The following is a 27,126-nucleotide window of genomic DNA, read 5'->3' as shown; positions in this document are numbered from 1 at the left end:
CCCTCCCCCCCCCCCCCTCCCTGAAGTGCCTGATGCTCAGTCTTAGTAACGCCTTAAATACGCGCAAAATCCAAATAAGTGCCACACCAACAAAAAGAGTAAGTTTGGTGGCATAAGTTTGTTTTTGTTGGAAACTGGCGGTCTTTCATTTTGATGAATTTTTAACCATAGCGGTATTCACTTTACACTAAGTGTTCGTGACGTTAATGTAACTCGACGAGGTGAGATGGAGGAGGGTCAACAGCCAGCAGCAAATTGTATGTATGTAAAAGAATATTCATGTTTTCCTTGGCCAAATTTTAAAGGATCAAGTTCTACTGGCAACTTTCCCACAATCTTTCGTCTTCAAGTGAAGCCCTGTAAAAGGAAACGATTGTGATCGAAGCTGCAAAAATGAAATCTTTAAACTCCCCAAATTCTCACCGTCTGCTTGATTTCGCTCCGTCAATTAAGCCATCTTTCCTTTCTGTGATGTTAGTTCTCGTTTGCGGGTGTCTCTGGGCGAAGAATGAAACAACAAACGAGCGACTGGTCGCACTGCAATCTCGCATTGATAACCTGCCCTGCTTGTTTAATAGGATAACACGTTCGTCTACAAAAGCTACGCCAAAAGACAAGAAGATGCGGACACATTTTTCAGGAGAGATCGTCCATACCTCAGGTAAAATGCCAAGGCCTTATGTCATGAAGCAATTAAGTATTAAGTAAATGTTACTTATACCTAGCTAAGTTGAATGATTGCATTGTTTGAGTGCCAGGGGGGGGGGGGGGGGGGGCACGACTTAGCGAAATTTCGTGTACCTATGATCCACCGATTTATGACATCACATCCGGTTGCAGAGTTGCTGCTCTGTTTTCGCGCGAAGCACAAAGATGGACGCCCGATGCTATTTGGTTTCCTCGTTATTTTTACCCACAGGCTAACGCAATTATGTATCTTGAATGCCGAGAATATTAAGAAGGTATATAGCCGGCCTTTCAAGCAAATGTAATGACCAAACAAAGAAGTTTTAGTATTATTTTAACGATAAATATCATGCAGCTGCGAGGAATGTCATGGCGAGTCTTGCCACTACAAAAAGGAATTACTCATTTTTAGTGAGTAATTCTTTAATCAAGTAGTAAAATATCCTTGATTTAAGAATATGCTTCTTATTTTGAAAAATCACTTCTTAAATCAAGACACACTTCCTTGATTTAAGACTCATATTCTTGATTCAAGGACAACAATTCTAATCTAAGGTTGCTGCAGAAAACGCAACCTTAATTTAAGGGTAAATGTCCCTCTCTTCACTCTTGAATTAAGAGGGTGTTTCTTACTTCAAAACATGAGTCCTCAAAGTAAGAAATACTTGTTTTAATTCAAGAACCACATTCTTAATTTCGGAACAGCAAACTGAAGTCAAGGGAGCTGCTATTGGATAAACTTAATTTAAGGACACGTTGAAAACTTCGACTCTTAAATAAAGCATATTACACTTATTTCTAGATACCATTCCTCCAAGTTAAGGTGTACCTTTTCTTTATTCAACATGTAATTTTAATTGCAAACAGTTGAGAGTTTCAAATCACTCTTTTCATTAAATGTCCTTCATAATATTAAGAACAAACATGGTAAATGCAGTAAATACTGTACTCGTAAACAGCTCTATGCTGGTAGCTGTACTGCCACATGTACAGACAACAACAATAACAAGAACAGATAAGTTGACAAAGTTTATGGTTATTTCAGTTAATTTTACCTTGTTATGGGTATTTTTTAGATCACTAACGCTTCATTCAAAACTTAAAATTCAAGTCCTTCAATGTGTTTCAGACTATTACCCATTCAAAAGAGATAGAAGTAAAGTTTCACCAGTATCATTTCAAAATGTCACTTAAGTAAGTTTTGGGTGATATGTATTGATCACCATCAAAGTTGTAAATGTGCAAAACCTCATGTGACAATAACTGGTCTTGCACAACGAGATCCAAACCAGCTGCTAACACTGGTTCTTGTACTCTGTATGCATTGAGGTGTTCATTGAAATCCACTGTTTCAAGCATTGAAACTCTGAAAAGAAGAGTTTGAAAATTAACTACCCAAATTAACCTTAACATCCCAAAAATGGGTGTTTCATTTTCAGATCTGATTAAAAGAATGCACTTATTTGGAATGTATTTTGTACCATGGACACTGATCCATGATGTAGTGTACACATTTGTTATAAGAGAATCCTCCCACTCGAGAAAATTAGATATTACCCTCTTAGCATTTTCGAAATCCCTTCCACTTAGATGCTCTGTCTTCCCATTAGAGTCCTTGAAGAGAAAACTGCACTCCTCTGTAGAAATTAGGAATGACGAGAATCTTCTCTGGTGGCCTTTTGCCAATGAAAGACAGATGTTTTTATAACTACATTTCCTGCTTTTCTTTTTAAAGTATTGATGCTTACTTTCAAAGCGCATGCACCAGTAGTTAACAAGAGGGCCTAAAGTTAATATCAGTCTGGGACAATGAACCAGATAATGTAACTTTGGTATAATAACTCCATCAAAAGTTTGTTTGAATCCAGACAGAAAATCTTTGATTAATGTCTTTAAGTATGCAACAGTTTCAACATGAATTACTGGTGAAACAAGTATGCTACATATTGCAAGTAGTTTCTCCAACACTGCCCATTGCTCACTTTCCATGTTAACCCAGTCTCCAACAATGAAGGGAAAAACTCGCAGAAATAACCAGTTTTTTGCTGCTTGCTGTCCAAATCCTGATAATCCCCTTTCATCACCCCAATCAGCTTGTAGCATGTCTTTAGAGATTGGCTGGAGTCTGTCTGCCATTTGTGAGTAACCATAGTTAAAGCCACACAAACGACTGTTGAATTGTGCAAGGGTAAATGCTTTATCATTGTTTATGTAATATCTAAGTAAATGTCCAATAACGTAAGGTATTGCTCCTTCAAAAATGATGTGCATAATGTCTTGAGGCATTTGCTGTGTAACATTAAAAAAAGGAAAGTCGCAAAGGCTACTCCTTCTAGTTACACCATAGTTTGTGCTGTGGTGATCTCCCAAGTTTTCCGACTGATCTATGACATGACATTGAAGATGATGTTGTTGCAAGGTTCTTGGAAGAAAATCCTCTTCCTCAAAGTGACTCTGCATTGTTTCGTAGTCAGTATTACAGTGTCGACATTTTCTCAGGGCACCTCCTACACCCTCTTTATATCCACCCAAGTAATTGCTTGCTGGGGTGTCTGCAGCTACTGCAACAACTGCTCCTCTCAAGGGAAGGTAAAATCCATCTAAACTGAAGGCAAAGCCTGTTGGTTGAGAGAGTTGGTTAAGTTCTTCACACAGAAGTGCCAGCACTCTGTCAACTCCATAACTACGAATATCTTCATATTGAGCTACAGCTAACAAAGATATCGCATCAACCCTAGATCTGAAGGTGGCATTAAAGTTTCCTAAAGTAAAATAAAACATGCCAAGCTTATTTCTTTTAGCCCTAGAGGCTGTCAAACTGATATCATCATAATAAAGTATAATTTGCAATGCATTTGGATCTTGGGAAAAAATTGGATGTGTCTCAGCCAAAGCTCCATCTAAGAAGGAAGAATAAACTCCATCATCATTATACAACACTTTTACTTTTAAAATTTCTCTGCGCAATTCACTGTTTCTGAGAAATTCTTGGATGGTCTCCAGAAGTGGGATGTAATAAAATTTTCTGGTTACTTTGAGCATTCTTCTCTTATTGCCATGTCCTTTGAATATCCATTTCTCACCAATGACTTTCTCACGAGGATTCTAAAAAATGAGAACAAACTCTTGGATTTAATGGCAGGCAATACAGAATATAAATAAAAATTATTACCCACTAAGTTGGGCAATAATAATATTATATAACAAAGTCAAAATTTAAGAGACTTTTACCTAAACTGTTTTTATATGGCAGTGAGAGTTTTACTCTGCAATGAAATACTATTGTTGAATTAAGGTCAAATGAAAATCTACATTCTAAGGTCATGAAGTAAATACAATAATATTAATACTCACCACATAGGGGAAATTCTTTTTAATAAACTGCTCTTTCAGCCAGAAAGAATCGATTCCTTCAAATGGATTCATTTCTCTATCAAATATCTCTTCTATTATGGGCACTTGATTGTCTATGTCTAAACCACTTCTTTGAAGGATGTTTAAAACCTCTCCCCGCACATGTAAAAGGCTCCCTCGTATTAGCGATGTTGTTGTCTCTTCCACAAATTCGACTGCACTCCTAGTTAACATGTGCCTTTCTTGTAAATGAATTGAGAATAAAGCAGGTCCTAATTTCCTCCTCTTACTGTTATCTGAGGCATTTTCTGAGTCGCTATCCTCAGATGCAAGGCCATCACCACCCTGTCTCTCTTCATCAGTGCTGTTACTCAAACCAGGTGGACTTTGCTCATTGGTAACTTCAGTAGGATCATGAAATGTATCCTCTAAACCAGTACAATACACTTCATTTGAAGAGGTGCTTGTCTGCAAAAATTATCAATGTATGCAGTAGGTTATTATTGAGGTCACTTACAGCAAAAAAAAAAGCCCTATACCAACAGAGCATGGTCTGCCTGTGCTGCAAGTAGTCTTCAAAATTGCATAGAAAATGTGATGTCCACTCTCTGAGAATATATCTCTATTATTATACTGATAAAATCTAATGTCCCTCAACTAGTATGGGAATTTTCTCATGCTAAGGTATAGGGCTCAATTCTCCACTTTCACAATACACCTTGTTGCCCCCCACCCCTGAATTTTGCATAACCATTGTTTTTTATTTACCCTGGGTATTTCAATCGTCCCAAGAGAAATTGAAGACAATGCTTATGGGCCATGCTTACGCATAATTTTGGGGGCAAACAAGATGTATTGGGGGAGATGTGCAAATTGCGAGTTTCTATCTGAACGCACATACGCGTTAGCCGCGAGAATACGCGCTCACTCGCGAGGACCAAATTCCAAATTAGAAACTACCCGCAGTCCACAAATCTCTTACCTCATTCGCGATAATTGGTTCTGATGGATCTGTTTCTAGTTGAAACACCAAATCGAAATTGATCCCTGTTTCATCTGTCAATTCGTTTGCTGCTGTGCTCAAAAAGGCCGCATGCTTGGACCGAACGTGCTTGTAGAGACTGTTGTAAAGCCTGTATTTACTTTGGCAACCCTGGATTCCGCATTTAATGTAAATTTTTTCTTCATTTTCATGTTGTAAATAAAAATGAGTGAGAAGTTCACTCAAAAAAAGGCAGATAAAAGCACCAGCACACAGCCCGCACTTCCAAACCCGCGACATGATAGAAGTATAGACGACCGAGGAGGTCTGGAAACAATAAGGTCATGTGACGGCGCCCGCCATCTTCGCTGTTTTCCCGCCAGAGTCTCTGAGGAAGATACTTTTTGCTTGCCGGGCGAGTAGTCGGTCTTCAGTGTTAATTTACGTTAAAACTGAGCGGTAAGTGTGCTTTTTCTGTGGTATAAGTTAATTACTGTTTAGTTAAACCTTGAAAGAACGTTTATTTTGTTGTTAACAACGACAGACTTAATTAAAACTCACGTTTGGCTGGTTCGTCCTGATGAAATCGTCCGTATTAATTTAGGAGAGCTGTGTACACAAACCTCACAATCCTATATTCCTATCTGGCAAACCAGAAGAGAATTTGAGATTGTTGAGAACTTGAAAAATGAGTAAATACTCCACGCTTAATAAAAGTCAAATGAAATAAGCAGAACGAGGAGGAATAATTGAGCCCGCGCCATCTTTTAGAGCGCCAAAGAGCTTGGAGTTTCATGATGACTTTGCCTGCCTGATTACTAATTCTATACCTTTTTTGGTGGTTGCAAATATTATATTGACATTTCAACGGAAGGTTAATGTTATTTTTTAACAGTTTCCATGCATGCAGTGCCATGGATGTTCGAATTCTGGTGCAAGTCGAAAATAGACGCAAGATTGTAAGAGTTCCCACAGGTGACTTACAAGACCTAAGAGAGAGAGTTTTTACTGAATTCGATGGCATTTTGCTGCCGCAATCTAAAGTAATTTTCCAGAAGTGGGATGACGAGTTCAGTGATTATGTCGACTTGGAAGAGGGCAGTTATTTAAACGATAAGGACAAAGTGCAGGTTCTCCAGGAATTTTCCTTGAGCGGCCCTCCTAGCACACCAGTATCAGAGGTGAGTGATAGTTGAGATATTTTAAGTTTCGTATTCTCTGAGAAGGGCAGATAGCTCTTGAACAAATTATAGCATCTCCAATTTAAACCCAAAGTTAGCAATGAAAAAATGGCACTTCATCTCTTGAGGGGTAAGTATCCCACAACAGGTGAAGTGAACTATACTTTCCTTTTCCATTTTTTTGGCAAAACAAATTTCATGCAAGTTATGTACTGTTTAGTTTGTAAGGTTACACAATATGCCACGCTTCATACAATTCATTGATGATTGCTATGACAAGCACCACAACCGTTTAACATGAAAAGTAGGGCTGTCTGTGTTATGTTTTCCTCAGCAGCACTTCAGGACACTAACGTCACCGGGAACTTCGAGCATAAGTTCAGCTGAATCTTCCAAGTCAACCATTTCAGTTGACACAGATATGTCAGAGTTAAGTGATGACGAAGCTGTACCTCAGGTATCACAACAGCTAAAACCACCTCAAAGCAAACTAGATCAAGGAATTCCTATCCCAGATGGATTTCCAAGTTCCTTTAAGATGCCACAACATTTTGGTCGGAAAGTTGACCGAGCTCTAGCGTCTGGGGAGGTGGACAACAAAGTTAGAAACTGTGTTGTTAGAACAGTTGCAACTTGTGTGCGCGCTGTAGTAAACAAACCAACACCTCTGATGTGTGAATATTTGGCCAGAAAATTAATACAGACATATCCTTGCCTACGAGAAAGGGACCCACGTGAGTTTTTAAAACAAGCAGGAGTGAAGGTGGATAACAAGGGGAAACCCTTCAAAAATTGGGTAAGGCTTAAATAAGGAAATATGCAAGTCAGGGTATTTTTTTGGTACTTCTTTTAAAAGCCCGAGGTGTAGAGCAGTTTTCAATAGAATGTCCAAAGTGGTCCGTGTTTTTGCTCAAGTGTTGCCACTTAATCACGTGCCATGCTGTAGATGGTAACTTTTCTGGTCACTATTCTCCTTTAGCACCCGTACGTGTAAACGTAAGTCATTTGAGGCAGTAACTGTTAAGTGCTGTATTCCTAAGCACACAGTATGATAGCTTGGTAACAAAGTGAACCCTTAATTATTTTGTCAATGATAATGCATTTTAATAAGTTACCAAGCTGTCTGGGGTTCAGTACCACAATAAGCTGGTGAGACCAAACACTGGTTTGAATGGGTTGAACATCTGGAATTAGGTTTTATGGAGCTAGCCTTGGAATCTTACAGAAAAACTAAAACAAAAAAAATGGTGTGACCGATTCTAAAGCTAATAATGTATGTCTTGTCTTTTGTCAGGCAATGCTGAAAAGGCAGTTTCAAAGAAAATTTGAAAATATGCAAAGTGGTCAGTCTGATAAAGCAGAAGAGCATCCAGATTGCAGCATGTCAGGGGAGGGGTCTCAAGGAAGTGGTAAATAAGTTTGCATGATGTTTTATCAAATGCATAGGCAATAGGTCACCTACAGTAAAAACATAGCTTGTAGATTAGTTTTACATGTATATGGTCATAGCACCATAATTTATCTATCCCTTATTGCTACATATATTAACATGATCTAGTAAGTTACAGAAGTGTACTCCACTGAAGCATCACTTTTTGCTGGGAAAAATTATAAATAAAGACAATTACATGTATCTTGTTCCAATTCTCTTGCATACACAGGACCTACAATTGAGGTTGATGATACCATCTCCACAGAGCGTAATATTAAGAAACTAAAATCAGAGCTAACAAAGAGCAAGTGGAGCACTAAAACTGTCCAAGAACTTCTGAGGGCAACCTTTACAGCACGGAGAAAGGCCATGCTTAAAGTTGACGCCAGAAATAGAATCACAAAGTCTTTACAAGAGTACAGGTGTTTAAGTCATGAGGTGGAGGTAAGTAATAATATTGTTGTATGCAGTATAATGGCAATGAGGAAAGTCAAATCCATTTGCACTAAGTGAAAACATTATTTTCCAAAAGTAAAAAAGTATTGTAAAATTACTAACTGTTATTAAATAGCTAAACATTCCTGACATGTCTATGTGGTGTAATATTCACAAGATATTTCCTTTTTCAGTTTGAGGCTGAACTGCTGAATTGTCTTCAACAAACATGTGGGATCTCCATGTCCATGGAAGAGATGATGTCCAGTTGGGAAAAGCTTGTGGATCCACTTATCAACATGGCCCAGAAAAGAAAGATCCTGACATCTGTTGATGAAGGTAACCTGAAATATGCAACTTGAAATTTCATTTTTGCATTAAGACAAGGTTTTATTGCAAGATTATATTTCACATGGTGAGCTGCTGGTTTTACCCTTCTCAAGGAAACATCCAGTGAAATAGAATGCAAGGATGACAACCATAGGATGAAAGTTACTACACAGAAGGTCGATTTTTGTAAAATACACATGTATCATATTAATGTTACAGAAACCTGCGGTCATTAAGCTTCTAAAAATTGAAAAATTTACAGACTGTGCTGGACAGTAACAATCAGCTGACCTTCTCACCTGATTATTGTAGATCCTGATACAAAGCAAATCATGGCTTTGAGATCTCTTCCCACAATTTTCAAGTTAATCAATGGGGCTACAGTACATGATGCAGAAAACCATTTCATATTCGTTGCCAAGGTATGTTCCTCAACTGCTTGAGTTAGCTGTTGCTATAATGTTACTTTATAGTGTGGCTAACATAACTGTTTCGCCATGGGGCTTTGGCAAATATGTATTTATGCCCTTTATTTTTCTGCAGTAAAAGGTGGGATAAAGTTTGATTTGTTACTGGCAGTTTTATTTCGTGTCTAATAATTCAAACAAGTCTTCTAGGACCTCAGTTCACTTTATTTTCTATTGAGACTGCAATACCAATTTGTGTTATTCTGAGAGGAGATAGAAGTCTGGCACTGAAGTAAGGAACTTTTATGAAAGGGACACTGTGAAGCCATAAACTACCAGTGACTTGCACAAACCTTAGAAAAATTAATTTGTTTTTGATCTGTTCTTTTACAGGATGATGCCTCCTTTGAAGCTGCAAGAGCAAAAGCACCATCATCTTCACCTTTTTTGATGGTGAATCCAGGAAAACAGGTCCTCCTCATGCAAAGCAATAAAGAGAGTTTTATGGAACTTTCTGCTGATTCCTTTGCAAAAGCTGTAGTTTTTTTAGTTGGTATTTATTACATATTCCATCTTGAATATCCTGGACCTGCAAAGGGTGCATTTATGTTTTTGCAGGAACACATATTGCATGACTTTCTATCTAAGAGGCCATTAAGGTATGCCACGCGGTTGGCAGAAATGAAGCTGTAGTTAAAATGTGTGTCAGAGCTGATAAAGATTGTAACATTTGCAATTTTGTCACTTGGAGAAGCTCCTGTTATTTCATGAACTTGATAGGTTATGGTATGTGTTCTTATTTAGACTAACTCAGTAAGTAAAGAATGTAACAGATTCCAAATTTATATCATGGAAATAATGTGCAAATTTAAAACTTTGAACCTAGAATGTTGTGTTACATGAGAGCATACTGGACCAGTCAAATTGGGACTTGATACAATGTGTTGTGGCTGGTGACTGTTCTTGCAAGTTTATCTTTGATCTGGTAATCAAAAAATTTAATTCTGCAAGGGAAATCAAAGTGTTCTTGACTTTTGAATTTGCACAGGTAAACATGGACCATTTAATGGTTTTTTACTCTGCTGTTTTAAATTGACCCTCGGAAACATTCAAGGTAGCAGCACTCCAAAATGTTTGATTGGGATGCAGCTTCTTGCCTCTTTATCACCTAAACCATTTTTGTTTATGTTGTTAACTGTTGGTTCCATTTTAATATACAATGTGATGTTTTCAGACCATGCTTGTATATGAATAATAATATTGTTTGTACTTTTCTATTGTCTGCTGATTAAACATGTTTCAGTTTGATGATAATACTGTGTTTTTTAATTGTAGTTCTACTTTAAGTTACTGACTAGCTTAATCTTTGGATCTCTCTAAAATCCAATGTCCAATTTTTTATAATTTGATTATTTTTAAACTCAGTACTCTTGGGGAGAGTTAAACATTTTCAAAACTAGAGCTATTCCTTATCTTTTTTATCAGTCTTGTATATTTTGTTTTTATTTTTAGGAAGGGCTTGTTTGTGAAATTACTTAAAATAAGCAGGTGTCCCCCTGTGAAAGAAGTTGTTTGCTCCTGAAAAGAAGGTTGATTTTGAGACCATTTCCTTAAATTAAGGACATTAGAAAGGTGTCTTTTACAAAGGTGTTTCCTTAAAGGTAGAAAAGGGTTTTTAATTCAAGAGTATGTTCCCTTACAAGGAGGATACCAGGTTGCCTTGATAGAGAAAAGATGATTACTTAAAAGTAGTAGAAAAAGTTCTTAATTCAGGAGTACAATTCCTTCAAAAGAGGACTGTTTGAAACCTCATTTAAACAGGTCATTACTTAAAAGTAACATAATATGTTCTTAATTCAAGTGAGTTTTGCCTTAAAATGAGGGCAGTTGGGTACCTCATTTTAAAAACAGTACTTACTTAAATTAAGGGTAGTAGTCTTTTAATTCAAGAGTACATGCCCTTGAAGTGAGGGCTCCCAGGGTACCTCGTTTCAAGGGAGGTGTTCCTTACCCATCTGACGCAAATTTAAGTGCTATTTTCCCTTAATTTAGGTAATTCCTTTTTGTAGTGGCGATGTTTCAAAACGAGTGTCGTTAACGTTTTGCGGCTTTTGCGGCCTCTGATCTGGAGAAGTCATCAATCAAAATATAATTTCCTGAGCGGAATAGAATGGGGAAAACGCCAATGGCCACAGTTTAAAGTGTTCACCGCTGGAAGGCTGGATCACGCCCCGTAAAGTTGCTGAAACTTCCACTCAACTGCATGGTTTTGAGGAATGTCATTGTGAGTCTTTTGCTGTTTGTAATCGAGCGTCACTCAAGAGTTTGGCTTTCGCGGCTTCTGATTCATCAAAGTCATCAATCAAAATTGCCTATCCTGAGCGAAATTCCGTGGCGAAAAAGCTTATAGTCACAATTTAAAGTGTTAACAGTTGGAAGGCTTTATAACTCGACGTAAAGTTGCTGCAAGGGCTCAGTCTTCTGCTGTTCGAAGACCCTCTGGCATGATGTCGCATAGATAAGGTTAGTAGGTTTGCTGATTTTTCTTTTAGTGCACGTGAGAGAATTACAAGGAGCGTAGAGTAGCGCAATATTAGAGTTATTCAATGTTAGAGCGTGAGCTGTTAATAGTTAAGAGAATTAGATAATTTTTTAAATGATTTCAAGATGAAAGGGGAATTCTTAAAGAACAGGTGGTTACTATTAGAAAAGGGCAGTAAAACATCCGAAAGAACTACCCTTTTTCTCACAGCACTTTCTACTGGATCTCTAAAACTGTATTTTATTGTGTAAGAAACACATAAAATAGAAAAAATGTGACAGAGAATAGACCGTTTGCTTTGGGAGGTGGTGCCCCAGGAGAGGTGGAGATATTAAGAGGGCCTACACCAAGAAGAACAATATTATAACAAAAACAATAATCTTGTTGATCAATTATTATTACTAGTAGCCTTTTTTGAGTACGATAGTATACCAGAAAGATACCACATGCCTGCAATTGCTGTGATCATAATTTATTGTTTTAGAGGGAAGCATGCAAGGTTTTTGCTGGGGGGATTTCAGGGGTGGTAACAGCACACCTACACTGTATGACAAGAGTGCATTGTTGCTTATGGGGGATTGTGAAACTTAATGACAGCAAACTTAATTTGCACAGAAAAGCAAAATTGCATTGCCAGTTATTTTCTCTCTGTGTGGTAGGGGATAGACAGTTCATTTACATGTGAAGGACTGGAAGTGTATTTTTTGCCAATTTTCCCTTGCCGCACCTTAAAATCCATATTGTAAGACAGTTGTGCATAAGGGATATTTGCATTCTTTGATTCTAGGATCCTTAAAAGTTGTAAGGAGAGGGGGTCTTCATGGCCAGAACAAACAAAAAGTATTTTATATGAAACTTGAATGAAATTTCTACCTGGTAGGGAGTTGCTGGGAGAAAATGGCCTCCCTGGAAAAAGGAAGGTTTTTTTTTGTTCTGTAATATGAAAATTTCATCTTAAGACTTGCACTTTTTGTTACTAGAAACAATACATGTAAGTGATGGAACCAAAATTCGAAGGTTACTTCAATAATTCACTTCAGTAGAATGGTTTTTCTGTTTCCTAATAACAATGTTTTTTACTCTGTAACTTTTTAATAAGGTTGACAGTGGTCTTCTTTTATTACAATGTCGAATGGCATGCCTGGCATGAGGGGGAGGGGTATGTACCTGTAGCTGGTGGGGCAAAAGGGAGTATCCAACAGAGAGTTCAAACCTTCTTAGGACAAACAGTCACCCAGTGCAGCTTTGAGTGAGCCAGTGATCATTTTTTTCCTTTTGGCCATACATGGACAGTATTTTTATTTTTTGGTTTATACTTCAATTTAAATTTTTTCCTGTGTTTTTGGGTATGAAAATGTATGATAATGAGTATGACACAAAGGAAACTAAAATTATCCAGGGATAAAATTGAACCATAATAATAATGATATACAGCTGTGTATAATTAGTATGTATACAACAGTTTTTCTTCTAGTGTTAAAGGAAATACTGAAATTTTATTCACCTACTTTATTTGATTGATCAATGATATTACTGTTCTAAAAAAAAGAAACATCAAAATATTTCAATAAATTACATGTATGAATTTTAGAAATGTGCAAACCAGCCCTGAGATATTCAAGCTGTATTTATTTCCTATTGACTAACGTCCTTTGATCCTGTATTTGGCTCAAAATCTTAGTGCTTAGATTCACAATGCATTTTTTATTCTTTTCCAGTATCTACTGAAAAATACAGTCAAATATATACCATCTCTTCTTAGTTGTACCCTTGACAACAGGCTTTCAATGCAATGTTCAAGTTGTTTTAACACACAATCCCCCAACAAGTGAAGGTCTAGAAAATATTGGGTAAATGTAGATAATTATAAACACCTTTTTTGTGTCAAAAAGCGTTTACACTCCTATTTCAATCTTCAAACAGCTTGATTTGCATAAAAAGAGTGTTTTTTTTATTGTTCAGTTGCTCTCGGCTCAAGTTCATATCTTGATCCCATCAATGTATCTTCAGTTTTTACCAGAGGTTTCAGTCAGGTTTCAAAACAAGCCAGTGACCACCGGAGTTCCATCGGCTACTTGATTGTATGTTGCCAGCAATTCCAGTGCCCCCAGCCTCCAGATTCGGCTGCCTACTTTAAAACATATTTTTGAAACCCCTGAAGGTTATCTACTGACGGTGAGCTAGTATAATTTTACAAAGGAACCCTACCAAAGGATCAGAAAGCCAAGCCAAGTAGTGTAGGATAAAGACTGATCATCTCAAAACCCACTCCCTATTCCATGGCACATACCTGAATAGAAGTACCATAACCTTCTCCCTGGGTGTTAAAGTAACAGTAAAGAGGGGTTTCAGGTGTAGCCTCTTGTCTTTGTTTTATTTTTCTGATTTGCTACAACCTTTGCTCCTCTGTAGGGAAAGATGAAAGACAGTTTGATCAAAGCAGAAGACAGTTTGATCAAAGGATTTATTAATTCACATTTTGCTATTCCATCTGTTACGAGGATTTTCTAACCAGGCCCGGGTTGCTCGAAGCATGGTTAGTGCTAACCAGCATTAAATACCATGGAAACCTATACATTTTGATACCTCTTAACCAACGGTTAGTGCTAACCAGGCTTCGAGCAACCGGCCCCAGATCATTAAAATAGTCTGGAATTTATTAAAGCTGAAAATAAAAATATATGCTGTTCTTGTGGTTCCTTTAAAAGACAGCCTTAAATAAATTGCAGGTCTGAAAAATGGAGTTGTAAATAAGCTCATCTGGCTATGTTAATTTTTGATAATCTTTTTTTTCCATCAAATTTAATTACTAGTAAAAACCTGCAACCAAGAACCTGTATTTTCCCAAGTAAGCCTAAACAAGTCAGGTTCTTAAAGAAAAACTAATTAGCACAGATTTAGGCTATTTAGGTTCAGTCTCAAATAGGTACTTATTTTCTGAAAAAAAAATACTTTGTAGCTTTGAGCTAAAAGTATTTAGTGGCATTCAGCTCTTTCCTTAGTATATGTAAAACCTGTACGCCATCACATTGCAGTCCGAGTAATAATAAATATTATTAGACACCTATGTCTCAAAAGAGGACCCTGAATGTTGACTTATCTTACTTTCCCAGGTGTACACTGTGCAGAAGCTTTTTCTAAGAGATTTTACAAATAATGGTAATAGGACTGAGGGGAGTCCAATTCAGTCTGTAATCATACAAGTGTTACAAACTTGGAAAACCGCGAAGCAGGAGTCAGATTTGTTTAATCATGAGTATGATTACAGATTGAATTGGATGACACAGAGTCCTGTTACCAATTAATAATTATAACCGTTACAATTTCCAAGAAAATAGATGCATTCATTTTTGGTGAAAGAGTGTTTGTTCATACCAAATGTCCAAAGTAAGGGAAAATATCACTGGTGGAGACACTGCCTAAATGTTGCATATTCATCCATTTTGGATTAATCCCCAGTTTGTTTGGGTAAGTGATTGTTGCTATGGTTATCATGATAACTTCTTTGATTGGTGGATTTAGCTGAGTGCATTTAATATGATTGGCTAACATAACTGTCCGATTACAGGCAACTATACACAATGATTAAAGAAAAATAACGCAGTTAATGCACCAATCAAATTTGAGGAAATTGTAATGGTTATGATTAATAACCTGTTTCAAATTTGAGTGCTCTTTTATAAAGACAGCCTAACTGGAAAATTTTAGCCTGACAGGTTCTTAAAAACCAGTTTCTCAGTTGTGGATTTTTCCTGTATCCTTGTTGAGCTTAATACAGCACATCACTATGCTGGGTGTCAGCCAATCCCTTTTTTGTTTCTCCATGTCAATGAGGTCAGATAGGGATTTACATTTGGTCTTCTAGACCATGTTGCCTTTAATAGAAAGCTTTCTTCTCCTAATCAGGATCATATTAACCATCCTTTACTCTGACTGATTAATTGAGGGATGAAGAACACTAAGGGATGAAGTTGTCACAACACAACCACCAACTCCTTTCCACAGGAGGAACAGAATGCTTAGGGATGGAAAATAAACATGAGAAACTGACTGAAGTATAGAGAGCATTCACATGACGTCACGGTGGCCATATTGGTGTCCCAAAACAATGAAACAGAGACCATGTTGGTGTCCCAAACTAATAAGCCAAGTGAGTGAATACTCTCTATTAAATTCAAGGTTAGTTTGGTTTCCTATAGTTGCATCTAGGGTGTTTGCCTTCGTATCTCCAAGGGAAATATGTGCAGCACAGCCTCCCCCCCCCCCCCCCCCAGAAACCTTGATTTCTTCAAAGCTGCTTAGTGCAAGATCATTAGTTTCAGTCTTTCCTGTGAAGTTTTTTAAGTCTTACAAAAAAAACTACAGTTAACACAGTCGTCTAGTTAAAATTTGCTGATCCCTGACAAGAAAGTAAATGTCAGGGAAACAGACACTTAGCCTTGAGGTCCTTGAAAGAGAGTTGGCATGTAAAGTCAAGAAATGTCTTACCAAGGACCAGCTTCGAAGCACACTACTCTACACTGGCCTAGACACTGTCAGAGGATTCCATCTAAACAGAATTGACATCCTGAAGCAGCTCAACATGATTTCAGTGTCTTCTGTTGCTGCAGATTTTCCATAAACCAGAAAAGTGTATTCCTCGAAATGTCAGCATTCTTCCTTCCTTTTAACTTATTTGACAGTGAGTTGTACTTAACATTAATGTTTTATGGCTCTGTAACAACATTTCTGTCCTCATGGACTTTCACCTCTCTTTACGAGTTGTGTGGTAGATATACTTTTTAATCCTTCTTGATATTCTCTTGTTTGTGCTCTTCTGTCATCTATTTTTGTCTTCCCAGCTAAGCAACATAAAATACATAATTTAAACATTAATGCCTAGAGGACTAGCCTGTGCCACAGACAGAACTAAACTTCTGGTTAAGTCCCCCTGTGAGACAGCACTGAAATCCTGCTTCTGGGCACCCCGTGGCCCACCTGTGAACTAGCACTTGCATATGTACTATGATTGGCCTCTTAAAAATACCATTATCAGTGTGCCAATCAGGTTGAATGGAATATCGAAACACATTGTGATTGGCAGCCCAGAATATTGGCACGGCTTTGCAGATGTTACTAACCAGCAATAGATTATGTCTGCGACACAGGCTACACTGACAACCAGACTTACAGTGTAGGATTTAAATATATATTGTTTATAAATTCAAAAGTAAGCATATATTGAAGTCTTTAAAAATACACAAAATTCATTTTTTATACCTTAGATAATCGTCAGATAAAATATGGTGCAGTACATCATTATGAATGACCCTAACTGACACTTAATTCATAGCATGCAATTTACATCAAGAAATGCAAGTAATTACCAAGCCAAAATATGTGTTTTGCTGCAGGAAACTTCTAACGTGTTCTAAAGTAACTAGACCTCTTATTGGGTCTCATATTACAGCTCTAGTGATCCTTTCAGACATTCAAACCTCTAAAACAGTTAAAACAGCTGTTTTGTTTTTTCACTTTAATTTTATTCTTTTTTGATTTACTACTTAATTACATAACTATAATAACTGTAAATCGTAGTATTTTTTTCAACTGTAAAGGTCAAGAACCAATCAACACATGTTCGGGAGCGATACATTTTTAAATAATTGTTGTAGTTATCAGTTAAGATTAGGAGTAATTTCGAACTAGTCATTTTGACAATATGTCTTGTAGTGCATAAGGGTTTCTTTTCAGGTGCGTTATACTTGCAAGCTTAGAAAAAAAGGAAGGGCACAAACTTTCTTGATTTCTCTCAGATAATGGCAATTGGACTACTTTTGGGCTTAAGGCTTGTTCTAAACATAAATCTTCAAAGACAAATTAAAAGCTAAAAATCCAACACTAACCTTCCAGTAGCACGCAACATGTGACTATTTCGAAATTAGTTGAGTAGAGCTTTCAGCAACTTTACGTCGAGTGGCAAAGCCTTCCAGCTGTTAACACCTTAAACTGTGACCATAGGCTTTTTCTCCACGGTATTTCGCTCAGGATAGGGTATTTTGATTGATGACTTCGGTGAATCAGAAGATGCAAAAGCCAAAGTCTTGAGTGACGGTCGATTAGACAGAGAAAGACTCACCATTACATTGCTCAAACCGTACAGTCGAGAAGAGCTTTCAGCAACTTTACGTCGAGTGCCAAGCCTTCCAGCTGTTAACACTTTAAACTGTGACCATAAGCTTTTTCTCCACGGTATTTCGCTCAGGATAGGCAATTTTGATTGGTGACTTCGATGAATCAGAAGCCGCGAAAGCCAAACTCTTGAGTGACGCTCGATTACAAACAGCGAAAGACTCGCCATGACATTCCTCAAAACCATGCAGTTGAGTGGAAGTTTCTGCAACTTTACGGGGCGTGATCCAGCCTTCCAGCGGTGAACACTTTAAACTGTGGCCATCGGCGTTTTCCCCATTCTATTCCGCCCAGGAAATTATATTTTGATTGATGACTTCTCTAAATCATAGGCCGCAACAGCCGAAAAACGTTAACGATATTCGTTTTGAAACATCGCAAGACTGGCCGTGACATTCCACGCAGCTGCATGATATTTATCGTTAAAATAATACTAAAACGTCTTTGTTTGGTCATTACATTTGCTTGAAAGGCCGGCTATATACCTTCTCAAGATTCTCGGCATTCAAGATACATAATTCCGTTAGCCTGTGGGTTAAAATAACGAGAAAACCAAATGGCATCGGGCGTCCATCTTGGTGCTTCGCGCGAAAACAGAGCAGCAACTCTGCAACCGGATGTGATGTCATAAATCGGTGGATCATAGGTACACGAAACAAGTACCGGGCGCTATTGGAGTCGTGGGCCCCCCCTGTTGAGTGCTTAAGTTTGTTCTTATTTTGGCAGAGGGCCACTCATATTTGCGAAGAGCACACTGTACAAGATATTGGTTTTCCTAGAGTCCATTTGTTTAGAAATCGTGATTTACTAAAACATTAGTTTCTTTGCACCCTCTTTGCTTCTTTTTTTCTCGGTGATTAAATTTCCCTCTTTTTCCCTTTCAAAAGCCTGCTATGCACTTAAGGTCTGACAGGAAATTAGGTTTTCCTTTAACAGAAGCAAACCCTTTGGGCTAATTACAAGACAGGAACTACAATGTAGTTTGAACTGGTGAAGACAAAAGGTCATTAAATACGTCATACTGACAATTGAAAGGAACTAACAGGATAAACTGTAGGATGAAGTTTCAAATCAAAGATCAACAAATCCAAACACGCAAACAAGAACAGCATGCCCACTAAGAGAGTTAGCAATGAAGCACTAAAATCCACGAGGACATTCTGTAGAACAAAGAGGAGAAGAAGGGAAAGGATCGATAGTCACTCCGCTAAGAAACTCAGGTGCTCTCTCCTATATAAACAGCTCAAACAATAGAAGCGCTCATATAAAATGAAGATTCGAAAATACAAAAAAAAAAAAAAAAAAAAAAGGTAAAAAACGAAAGAAACGGTCATTAACCACCCTATCTGTGCTGGCGTCCATTAACTGGCCTAGTGTGGTAACGACGGAACCCCCTAATCACGAACAACCTTATTTTTCACTAATCAAACAGTTCTTATAGGTTTTATAACATTTTTACTGCAGCCGTACCGTTGTCAAAAATGGTATTTACAACAACCACCCGACCAAGAAACCGAAGGCAAGTTTTAAACGACACTTCAAAGAGTATCACAGTACATAACTTAAGAAAAGAAATCACAAAACAGCTTGAGCAACTTATGCCCCTCAAGTACTGTAAGCCAAGTGAAAAAGTCTGTCCTGCAGGCCCCCCCGGACTCCCTGGTCCCACTGGGGCGAAAGGACCACGTGGCAGGAGGGGACAACAGGGAAAGAGAGGGCCTCAAGGTCCCATGGGACCACCCGGAAAATCCGGAAAAAGAGGAATGACGGGTCCTGCGGGACCGAGAGGAGAAAAAGGGGTCAAGGGAGAATCTGGGCCAAAAGGCATGCCGGGACCACCTGGAAGGCCTGGGAAATCGATATCTGCACCACAAGTAATGTTGTCACCGGCAGGACAGACAAGGGATGAAGGAGGAGATACGACTTTTTATTGCACGATAGGAGGAAATCCTCCACCTGCGGTCGAATGGCGATTCAAAGGCAAAAAGCTTGTGTCAGGTGCAAAGTATTTGATTAAAGAAGGAGAGTTGATTGTTAAGAATCTGAACTACAGCGACGCTGGGCAGTACACGTGTTATGCCAGGAACATTCTTGGATCGTCTGAGGTCACTGGTAACTTGTCTGTTAGAGGTAAGAGGTGTATTCAACTTTGAACTTTGTTATATTTGTTGCTGCTTGATTTTAATCTTGGCGTTATTATTTGTCTTAACTTGTGCTTTATAAATCTCTCTTCCTTTTTGGTGATCGTCTCTGTCTCTTTACTGTGAAAACAAACGTCTCATACGCGGGGGCGCAAGAACCGTTCCCCACCCTCCTCATCTTTTTTTTTTCATTTTCTTTTCCTTCAGCGTTAGGCGAGCTTCCGCATGCATCATATATAAGACACCGCATAAAGTTCCTTCATTCGTGACTTTCTTGCTGTTTGTTTTTTTCTCTCCATTAAACTGCCGCCTTATTTGGTCCCTTTGTTATAATTTTGACTGTAGAAGTAGCAATACGCTCGGGGGGGGGGGGGGAGGGAAGGGGGATACTTGGGTTAATTTTTACTGGGTATGTGCATCTGGCCTCTCAGAACACCTACCCCATCATAGTCCATTCTGTGGCCAATTATATACCCCTTCTTAGTCACGTTTGGGCAAATATGTAATTTTCGCGATCCAAACTTAGTCACTTTCTATTTTTATGAATTGACCCATTTCTTAGATTGAATAAAGAACACTTTACTTTTCATTTGCAGTGCAAACATTCTGGTACATTTTGTAACCGTAAACATGAAGAACTGTCTTACCCCCCAAAATCCGAAAATGTGCGACCCCATTCTAGTAAACTCTATTGAAAATGCGAGCCCATTATAGTTAATCCAGTCGTGAAAATGTGACCCCATCCACCGGCACGTTCCCATTAGCGCCTCATAAGGAAGTACCCCCCTCCCCTCTTCCCGGGCAACACGCATTAAGTTGTACATAATTCCTCGGCAAATATGAAGCGTAAAATGTTAGCTATACAACATCAATGGAAGATGGTGATTGGAACAGATGACAAGTTGACAAATGATATGAGAAGAATTAATTGTTCCCGTTTCTTAATATAAGGTTCTTTGCAGTCCTTTAAATTCTCCCAGTGATGACTTTTATTTATTTATTTCAGGCCTCCCGGTTTTCACTAAAGTCCCACCACCACACGCTGCACCAGTGCAAAGCACTACCTTTCAAGTAACTTGTCAAGCAGAAGGTTTTCCTCGCCCCACAGTAACCTGGAGTAGAGTTGGAATGCCTTTGCCAGCTGGAAGGGTTGAAGTAAACCAAGGTGCACTAACCATTAAGAACTTGATTCCTAGTGACAGCGGTTTGTACGAGTGTGTAGCAACCAACATTATGGGAACAAAAAATTCAAGAACCAACGTGGCAGTGCAACGTCACTTAGGTCTGTATGTACATAAATTAGTGGCATTATTTACACCTACATATATATCATCTCAGATATAGTTTGGTTACATGTAAGGTTCAGCCATCGTGTAAGCCCTGGAACAATCGAGGAAGGGGCGAAATGAATCCGGCGTTTCGTCCCAGTCTACTGTTGTCGCAAAATATAATTTGGGTGACCCAGATTGAAACTTTGAAAATAATTTAAATCAAATACAATTATTTCCATGTTTGTGCTTCAGGCTTACGTCGATCGGTTTTCGTTTTTACTAGTTCTAACGTCATATTCTTAGGATCGGGGTTATACTTGATGAACAGTTTTCTTGAAAATCTCACTATACAAAACGTTGCAATTAATTAAAGTCTCAAAATCAGTATAGGGATTGCAGTTGAATCCGGATGACTTGATCCCTCGCTAACTCGAACATCGTGCTAACTCGAACTAAAATCGATTTCCGCTGGATTTCCTTCATACATTTACTTTATTTATACCCTCGGTAAGTCGGTATCGAACCCTCGATAACTCGAACCTCCCGCTAACTAGACGTACATGTAGTTTTTTAATCCCCTCAGATCATTTCCTGAATGTGTAATAATAAAATTATTACACTCTCAGGTCAGATGATGTAAAAGTACTCAAATCGCGCTGAAACTTCGTAAAAACAAAGACAACGACTCCAGGTAACAGTATTTACACTTTATTGATAACTTTTATCGCTTTTACTTCATTTATTTCATCTAAGTTTGAAACTCTATTTTTCCCATACAAACTCTCATATTACGCCACCACAGGCCCATATTACGCTTGGGCCACCTGTGATATAACTGAAATAAAAACCCAACTAATAAATAAGCAATGTAAGGATACGATGGTGCAATTTAAGCCTGGATTGCTAATCTCATCTCCCGAAGGGCTGCACCATACTTCTCGACGATAAAACCATGGCGATTGACGAATTTATATTGAATGAGTTCTGAAGTCGATTGGTTTCAAAGTCTTGTTGTCTGAGACGTAATGAAAGTCCGCGGAGTCTATTTATGAAGTCAAATTTGGACATGCAAATTCTAGCATATCTCACCAGTTGAGATATGTAAACACCGTAAGCTGGATTGGCGGGAATGTTGCTGTCCATATGAGGAAAGTTGACAATTCGGAATGCAAAGTCATCTCTCTTATCGTAGATGCTGATACGCCAGTCTTGATAATATTTGTGTCGAGATAACACACTTCAGTAGATGATGTGGATGTGTCCTTAAGTTCCAATTCCGAAGGGTAAATCGCGCTGATGCAATTTCCAAAGTTCACGTTGTTAATACTGAATAAGTCGTCGATATATCGAAAGGTGTTGCTGAACTGGATGGCTTTTGTAATGTCTTGTTTCATTGTTTTGACCATAAAGTCGTACTCAAAGGTATGAAGGAAGAGATCAGCCAACAAAGGTGCACTGTTGGTGCCCATTTTTTCGATTTCCCCTGAAGATTCGAGTTATCGGGAGTCGACTGTATTTACAAATCAAGTTTCTGCCTTATTAAGACTTCCTTAACCGTAACAATGATATTAAGCGCAACACAGCGTTGCAACATTGTTGCGACATTGTTTAAAATGGTTGCAACATTGTTTCAACATTGCAATGCTGTGTTGCGCAAAACGGCCGTCGTAGCGAAAACTCGCGACGTTTGATATAACTCTTAAAAAAACGGGTAATTAGAATAATTTCCAGGAGTACTTTTAATTTGATACACATACTAATCCTGTTTTTGTGAGCTTACGAATTATATTCTATACTTTGGAGATGTTATGAAATCAAACTTCAGATAGGTAAAGTGTATCTTAATAAAAGAGGCCTTCTTCCTGAAAGTTCCAATGACATGTTTTTATTTAACTGTGACGTACATTCATATAACACTAGAAGTAAGAATTCCTTCCGTTTGCCCTACTGCAGGACAAATGTAAAATTGCCTTTCCAATGCCAGTGCCGTTTGTATCTTATTTCAGGCATATATACAGTCCGTTTCATACAGGGACGGACCATTAGAAAAGTTATGGAGGGGGGGGGGGATTTTCGAGCCGCAGGAATTTTTTTTCGTTATTAAATTCCTTGTATGAATATTTTTTAGGCCATAGCATGAATATTTTTTAGGGATAATTGGCATACATGAATTTCTTTTCATTTAATTTTCCCTTGCCCGAATATTTTTTGGGTACTTCGCCATCCCCCCCCCCCCCCCACCCCTTCATAAGTTTTCTAATGGTCCGTCCCTAAGCCTTATCGGCTTCCATGGGCTCCCTTAATTAATTGCCTGTCTCATTTGAATTTTGTGTATATATTTCATTTAAATATATGACAAAATAATTGTATAAAAACATATTTTATTAGTGACAGGTTTAAAAGCCTCCGTTATTGTGGGAAACAACAGAAACCACTTGATCTCGTTAAGCAACTGGTTAGCACCTGTGGCTAAAGGCGTTTATTCTCTCTGGAAGCGCTGTTGGCGTGCATCTGTGGATGGCTGGGCTGCAAGTACATTTCATTCACGATGTGATGGCAAGGGACCGACTGTAACAATAATAAGGGTTGGAAAATATATTTTCGGAGGATACATCAGTATTTCATGGGGTAAGTTAACATTACAAAAAGAGATTATTTTACTACTAACGGCTACTAGCTTTAGTTTAAGACTTAAAATTTGATCCCGATCGTTACAGTTATTTACCTCCGTCAAAACTACCAATTCCTAAAATAATGATTGTAATGGTCTGTAAGACTGAAATTACAGAACATTTCTGTACCAATAGTTTTCACTTTTGAAACAAAGCGATCGAACATGCTCCATCAACTAGTTTGATAAGAAAGCCTTTTTTCAAAACTAGAGTTTAAGAGTTTTCAAACAAAAACTACAATCATAGCAAAAAAGGGTGTAATTGGCGTCTAACTGAAATTACCATTAGTAGAACGTCCGTTGTGTTTAGTTAAAGATAATGAATGATGTAAAGATATTTTCTGGAAGGAAAAATTTCAATTAATCTACACGAAATTTTTCAATTAAAATAATGATCGAAAATATTTCCGTTTATAGACTTGATAGGTTTGCTCTGACCGTTAATTATTTAGTTTTGTTTGCTTGTTGGTTTGTTTGTTTTTTGCATTTGATTTTGGTTTTAGTACTAGTTTTGGTACTAGTCTTGTCCTATTAACAACTACAAAGTAAAATAAATAACACATATCAGACTCTTATTTGTTTCAAATTAGGAAACTTGTTTCCAGGTTTGTCTTCAGTGTCAATGCACTTGACGGGTGGTTTAATTTCTAAAGTGAGTATCAGAACAAACGGCGCTAATTACACTTGGTTGCATCGTTAATTTCTCTCTGATAGCTTCCAGCGGTGGCGCGCAGTACGACTCCAAAGCATTTTTGTTTTCACTGGTGAACAAACCAGGATGGGCACCTGTTAAACTGCCTCAGACAGGGAAATATAGTTCAAGAAGATATTCAATATACCGTGGCTCATCTGATGGCCCTACATTTGGAGTAGGACATGACATTTACATTTCCAACTACGCGTCATCCAATAGCGTTTCTCTCAGCGACCTTGGCGGTACTTACGGCCCACCGAGCAGGTACAGCTACCGAAGCACCTTCGCCCGAACATTCCTGGCAGGATCGGAAAGGTTCACACCAGACGAAGTAGAAACTTTTTACGAAACAAACTAGAAATAATAATTAATAATGGGTCACATGCACTTTGATATTAGTATTCCATTAGTCTCAAGCATTAAGTAAATAGTCTCTAAAACGAATTCATAACATACTGCCCTGTATGTTCTAAACGAGGAAAAACGATGAAACACCCCATAAGGCACGTGTAGACACATATTTTTCGAACATTTTATTTTCTATTTGAATCTTTATTTATTTTGTTTTCACTATTTTACCATATGCTTAGGACATAGGTATCTTGATCGGGGAGCAAACAAACATGACGTCGAGTAGTTGGGTAGAGCTATAGTCGCATTGAGGACCACTTCAAACGAAGGATGACAAAAATGTCAGAGCGAGATGCGGCAGAAGCGCCGATTAAATCTCAAGTCATAGAATTAAAGGAGTTGAAATTTAAGTGTCTACACATATTGTCCCTTCCTTTTAACCTGTTTATACTACTGCATGAGAAATTTCGGCAATTTGATTGGCTTAGAGCAGTGGTATTTCAGCTTAATTTGAAATACCTACATGTGAAAATTACAAACCTTTTGAGGGCAGTAGTATAAACAAATAATAGCAAGATTTGTACGTGATATTTGGCATAAATACCACTTGTGATATTTCAAAATTGTCTCAAATTTCACTCGCCTAACGGCTCGTGAAATTACGTATAACAATTTCGAAATATCACTCGTGGTATTTATGCCAAATATCACGTACAAATCATGCTATTACCTATACTAATCATTTTAAGTTTCAAATATTTTATCATTTTACCTTCCAAGTATTTATATTGGGGAATGTTTTCACTGAGGGGATCATATTTATTCAGTCTATGATAAGAAGTAAAATTTGGGGGAAAAAATTCAAAAAAAAATTTAAAAGTATAAAACACAAAAAACACGTAAACTTAGTATCGTAATGATAGGAATAATAATAATAACAATGATAATGATAGGTTTGGGTTGTGACAAAACAGTAGTCAAGAGGAGCCGCCTCTTACTGAACAGGGGTTGAATGAAAACAACTAATTTGTGAGGTTGAGGTTAGGCAAACAACTTGGACTTGTGTATGATCAATTAATGTTTTCGATTTATCTTGTTTTAGGAATAGGGTGTTTACATACTAAGTTCAATCAGAGTAAAGGACCGGAAGGAGAAGTAGGCGCTGGTTCCCAGATTAAGGAACTAAAACAAACACTATTGTTCCAAACGTTTTGCCAGAAATTAACACAAGTTGAGTCTCTCAATCTTGCTTCCGGTCCTCAACTCGCTAATATGGATTTTATTCATTTCGGTGTTGGACATTTTGACTTTATTCAGGGGTATATATCATATAAATAAATTTGTTTTTAGGTCGGTTCAGAAATCAAAAGTTCCACCATATCTCAAATATTTTTTGTTACGGGACAAAGGATGGTGTTTACAAGCTCTCAGAACAGCTGGACACAGTTTAGTTTTTACTAGCAAACCTTTGCTGGTCAGTTAAGTCCTTTGCTAAAAGATTTTTGCACCGACCTCTTTGGTGTTGGGATCAATCAAAAATGGAAGTTGGACGCACGATAATTGCAGGAAACATCATAAATGTAGTTTCAGTCTTTCACAACTAAAGGTTTAACTTAGGTTAAGAAACACCTCTTCAAGCTTACTCAAGAAACACGGAAACAAGTTCAAAAAAGATAGAAATAGGTAGAGGTATTCAGCTGTGGGATAGCGTTTCCTGTTAACGAAGTTCGTTTACTTAAACCTGGAGTTGGTTCTCACTTTCGCTTCCAAACTTGAATCATAATCAGATTTCGTATCTCATTAAAATCTAACCTAAGGCCACGCGTCCTAACACCTTTCGAGTTCTTTGTTCTCTGTTGAACCAGTTTTAGCCAAATTTCACTTACTTTTCTGATCTCAAACTACAATTTCTTTCGACACAATCTTAGGTAAATTTAGTTTCTTTCAAACTATGGTTTTGGTTCCCTGTAGAGGAATTTGGGTATAGAGATATTTCTAGCTTTGCAAATTTCTTCCACGCGTGGTGGGAATCAACTCAATTTCAGTTCCTTTTGTTCTCTAAACTCTGACACTTACTAACACCTTTTCCTTGCATATAAATGCCATGTAAAACTGTAAAAAATCAATTAACTTAATAGTTCAATATAAATGGAACCTCTTGTAACTAGTTTCACAGTTACGCCTTGAGATCTGAGATACCTAAGAGGAGTTTGTAACCTCAACGGAAAGATTAAAACCATCGTCAACTTCCAAACTCTGGTTGTGTCAGCTCTCTTCAAGTAATCCTAAAGTCTGTAGAAGTCCCACTCTACACACGTATAAAGTTCAATCGGCACCGGTAAAAAGTCTTATCTTGATCCAGGTTTTCCCTTTATAATTTAAATACAAAATATAGATTTAGTGATATAATGACGTCACTGACTAACTTTTGCCATAACTACCATGTAACACCTTCCTCAAATAAGCGCCGCACCCTC

General features: G+C 37.8%; 3 protein-coding genes across 5 annotated transcripts; 2 read left to right on the top strand and 1 right to left on the bottom strand.

Annotated features, from left to right (window-relative positions):
- The first annotated feature begins 106 nt into the window (after positions 1–106).
- On the top strand, positions 107–24,656 carry LOC140948843 (uncharacterized). The gene is made up of 5 exons (XM_073398115.1): positions 107–661; positions 18,986–19,651; positions 20,669–20,944; positions 23,322–23,561; positions 24,319–24,656. The coding sequence occupies exons 1-5, from the start codon at positions 394–396 to the stop codon at positions 24,654–24,656; spliced, it is 1,788 nt and encodes a 595-aa protein (XP_073254216.1). The 5' UTR covers positions 107–393.
- On the bottom strand, positions 1,078–5,323 carry LOC140947959 (uncharacterized). The gene is made up of 3 exons (XM_073397184.1): positions 5,024–5,323; positions 4,042–4,509; positions 1,078–3,792 (listed from the first exon to the last, which is right to left on the bottom strand). Exons 1-3 carry the CDS (start codon positions 5,321–5,323, stop codon positions 1,861–1,863), a joined length of 2,700 nt encoding a protein of 899 aa, XP_073253285.1. The 3' UTR covers positions 1,078–1,860.
- Positions 4,713–10,116, top strand: LOC140947295 (uncharacterized). Of its 3 annotated transcripts, XM_073396355.1 has the most exons (8): positions 4,713–5,482; positions 5,919–6,204; positions 6,539–7,000; positions 7,499–7,613; positions 7,866–8,080; positions 8,266–8,410; positions 8,714–8,823; positions 9,202–10,116. In XM_073396355.1, the coding sequence occupies exons 2-8, from the start codon at positions 5,938–5,940 to the stop codon at positions 9,499–9,501; spliced, it is 1,614 nt and encodes a 537-aa protein (XP_073252456.1). In that variant the 5' UTR covers positions 4,713–5,482; positions 5,919–5,937; the 3' UTR covers positions 9,502–10,116. The 3 variants fall into 3 exon arrangements, with proteins under 3 accessions (XP_073252456.1, XP_073252455.1, XP_073252454.1); XM_073396354.1 differs by lacking the exon at positions 4,713–5,482 and having other exon boundaries at positions 5,806–6,204; positions 6,542–7,000; XM_073396353.1 differs by lacking the exon at positions 4,713–5,482 and having other exon boundaries at positions 5,806–6,204.
- Positions 24,657–27,126: the final 2,470 nt, after the last annotated feature.

The sequence above is a fragment of the Porites lutea genome, chromosome 9 (assembly GCF_958299795.1).
Source record: "Porites lutea chromosome 9, jaPorLute2.1, whole genome shotgun sequence".
NCBI lineage: Eukaryota > Metazoa > Cnidaria > Anthozoa > Scleractinia > Poritidae > Porites > Porites lutea.
The sequence above is the reverse complement of the archived record's forward strand: the minus strand, read 5'-3'. Positions and strand labels throughout refer to the sequence as shown.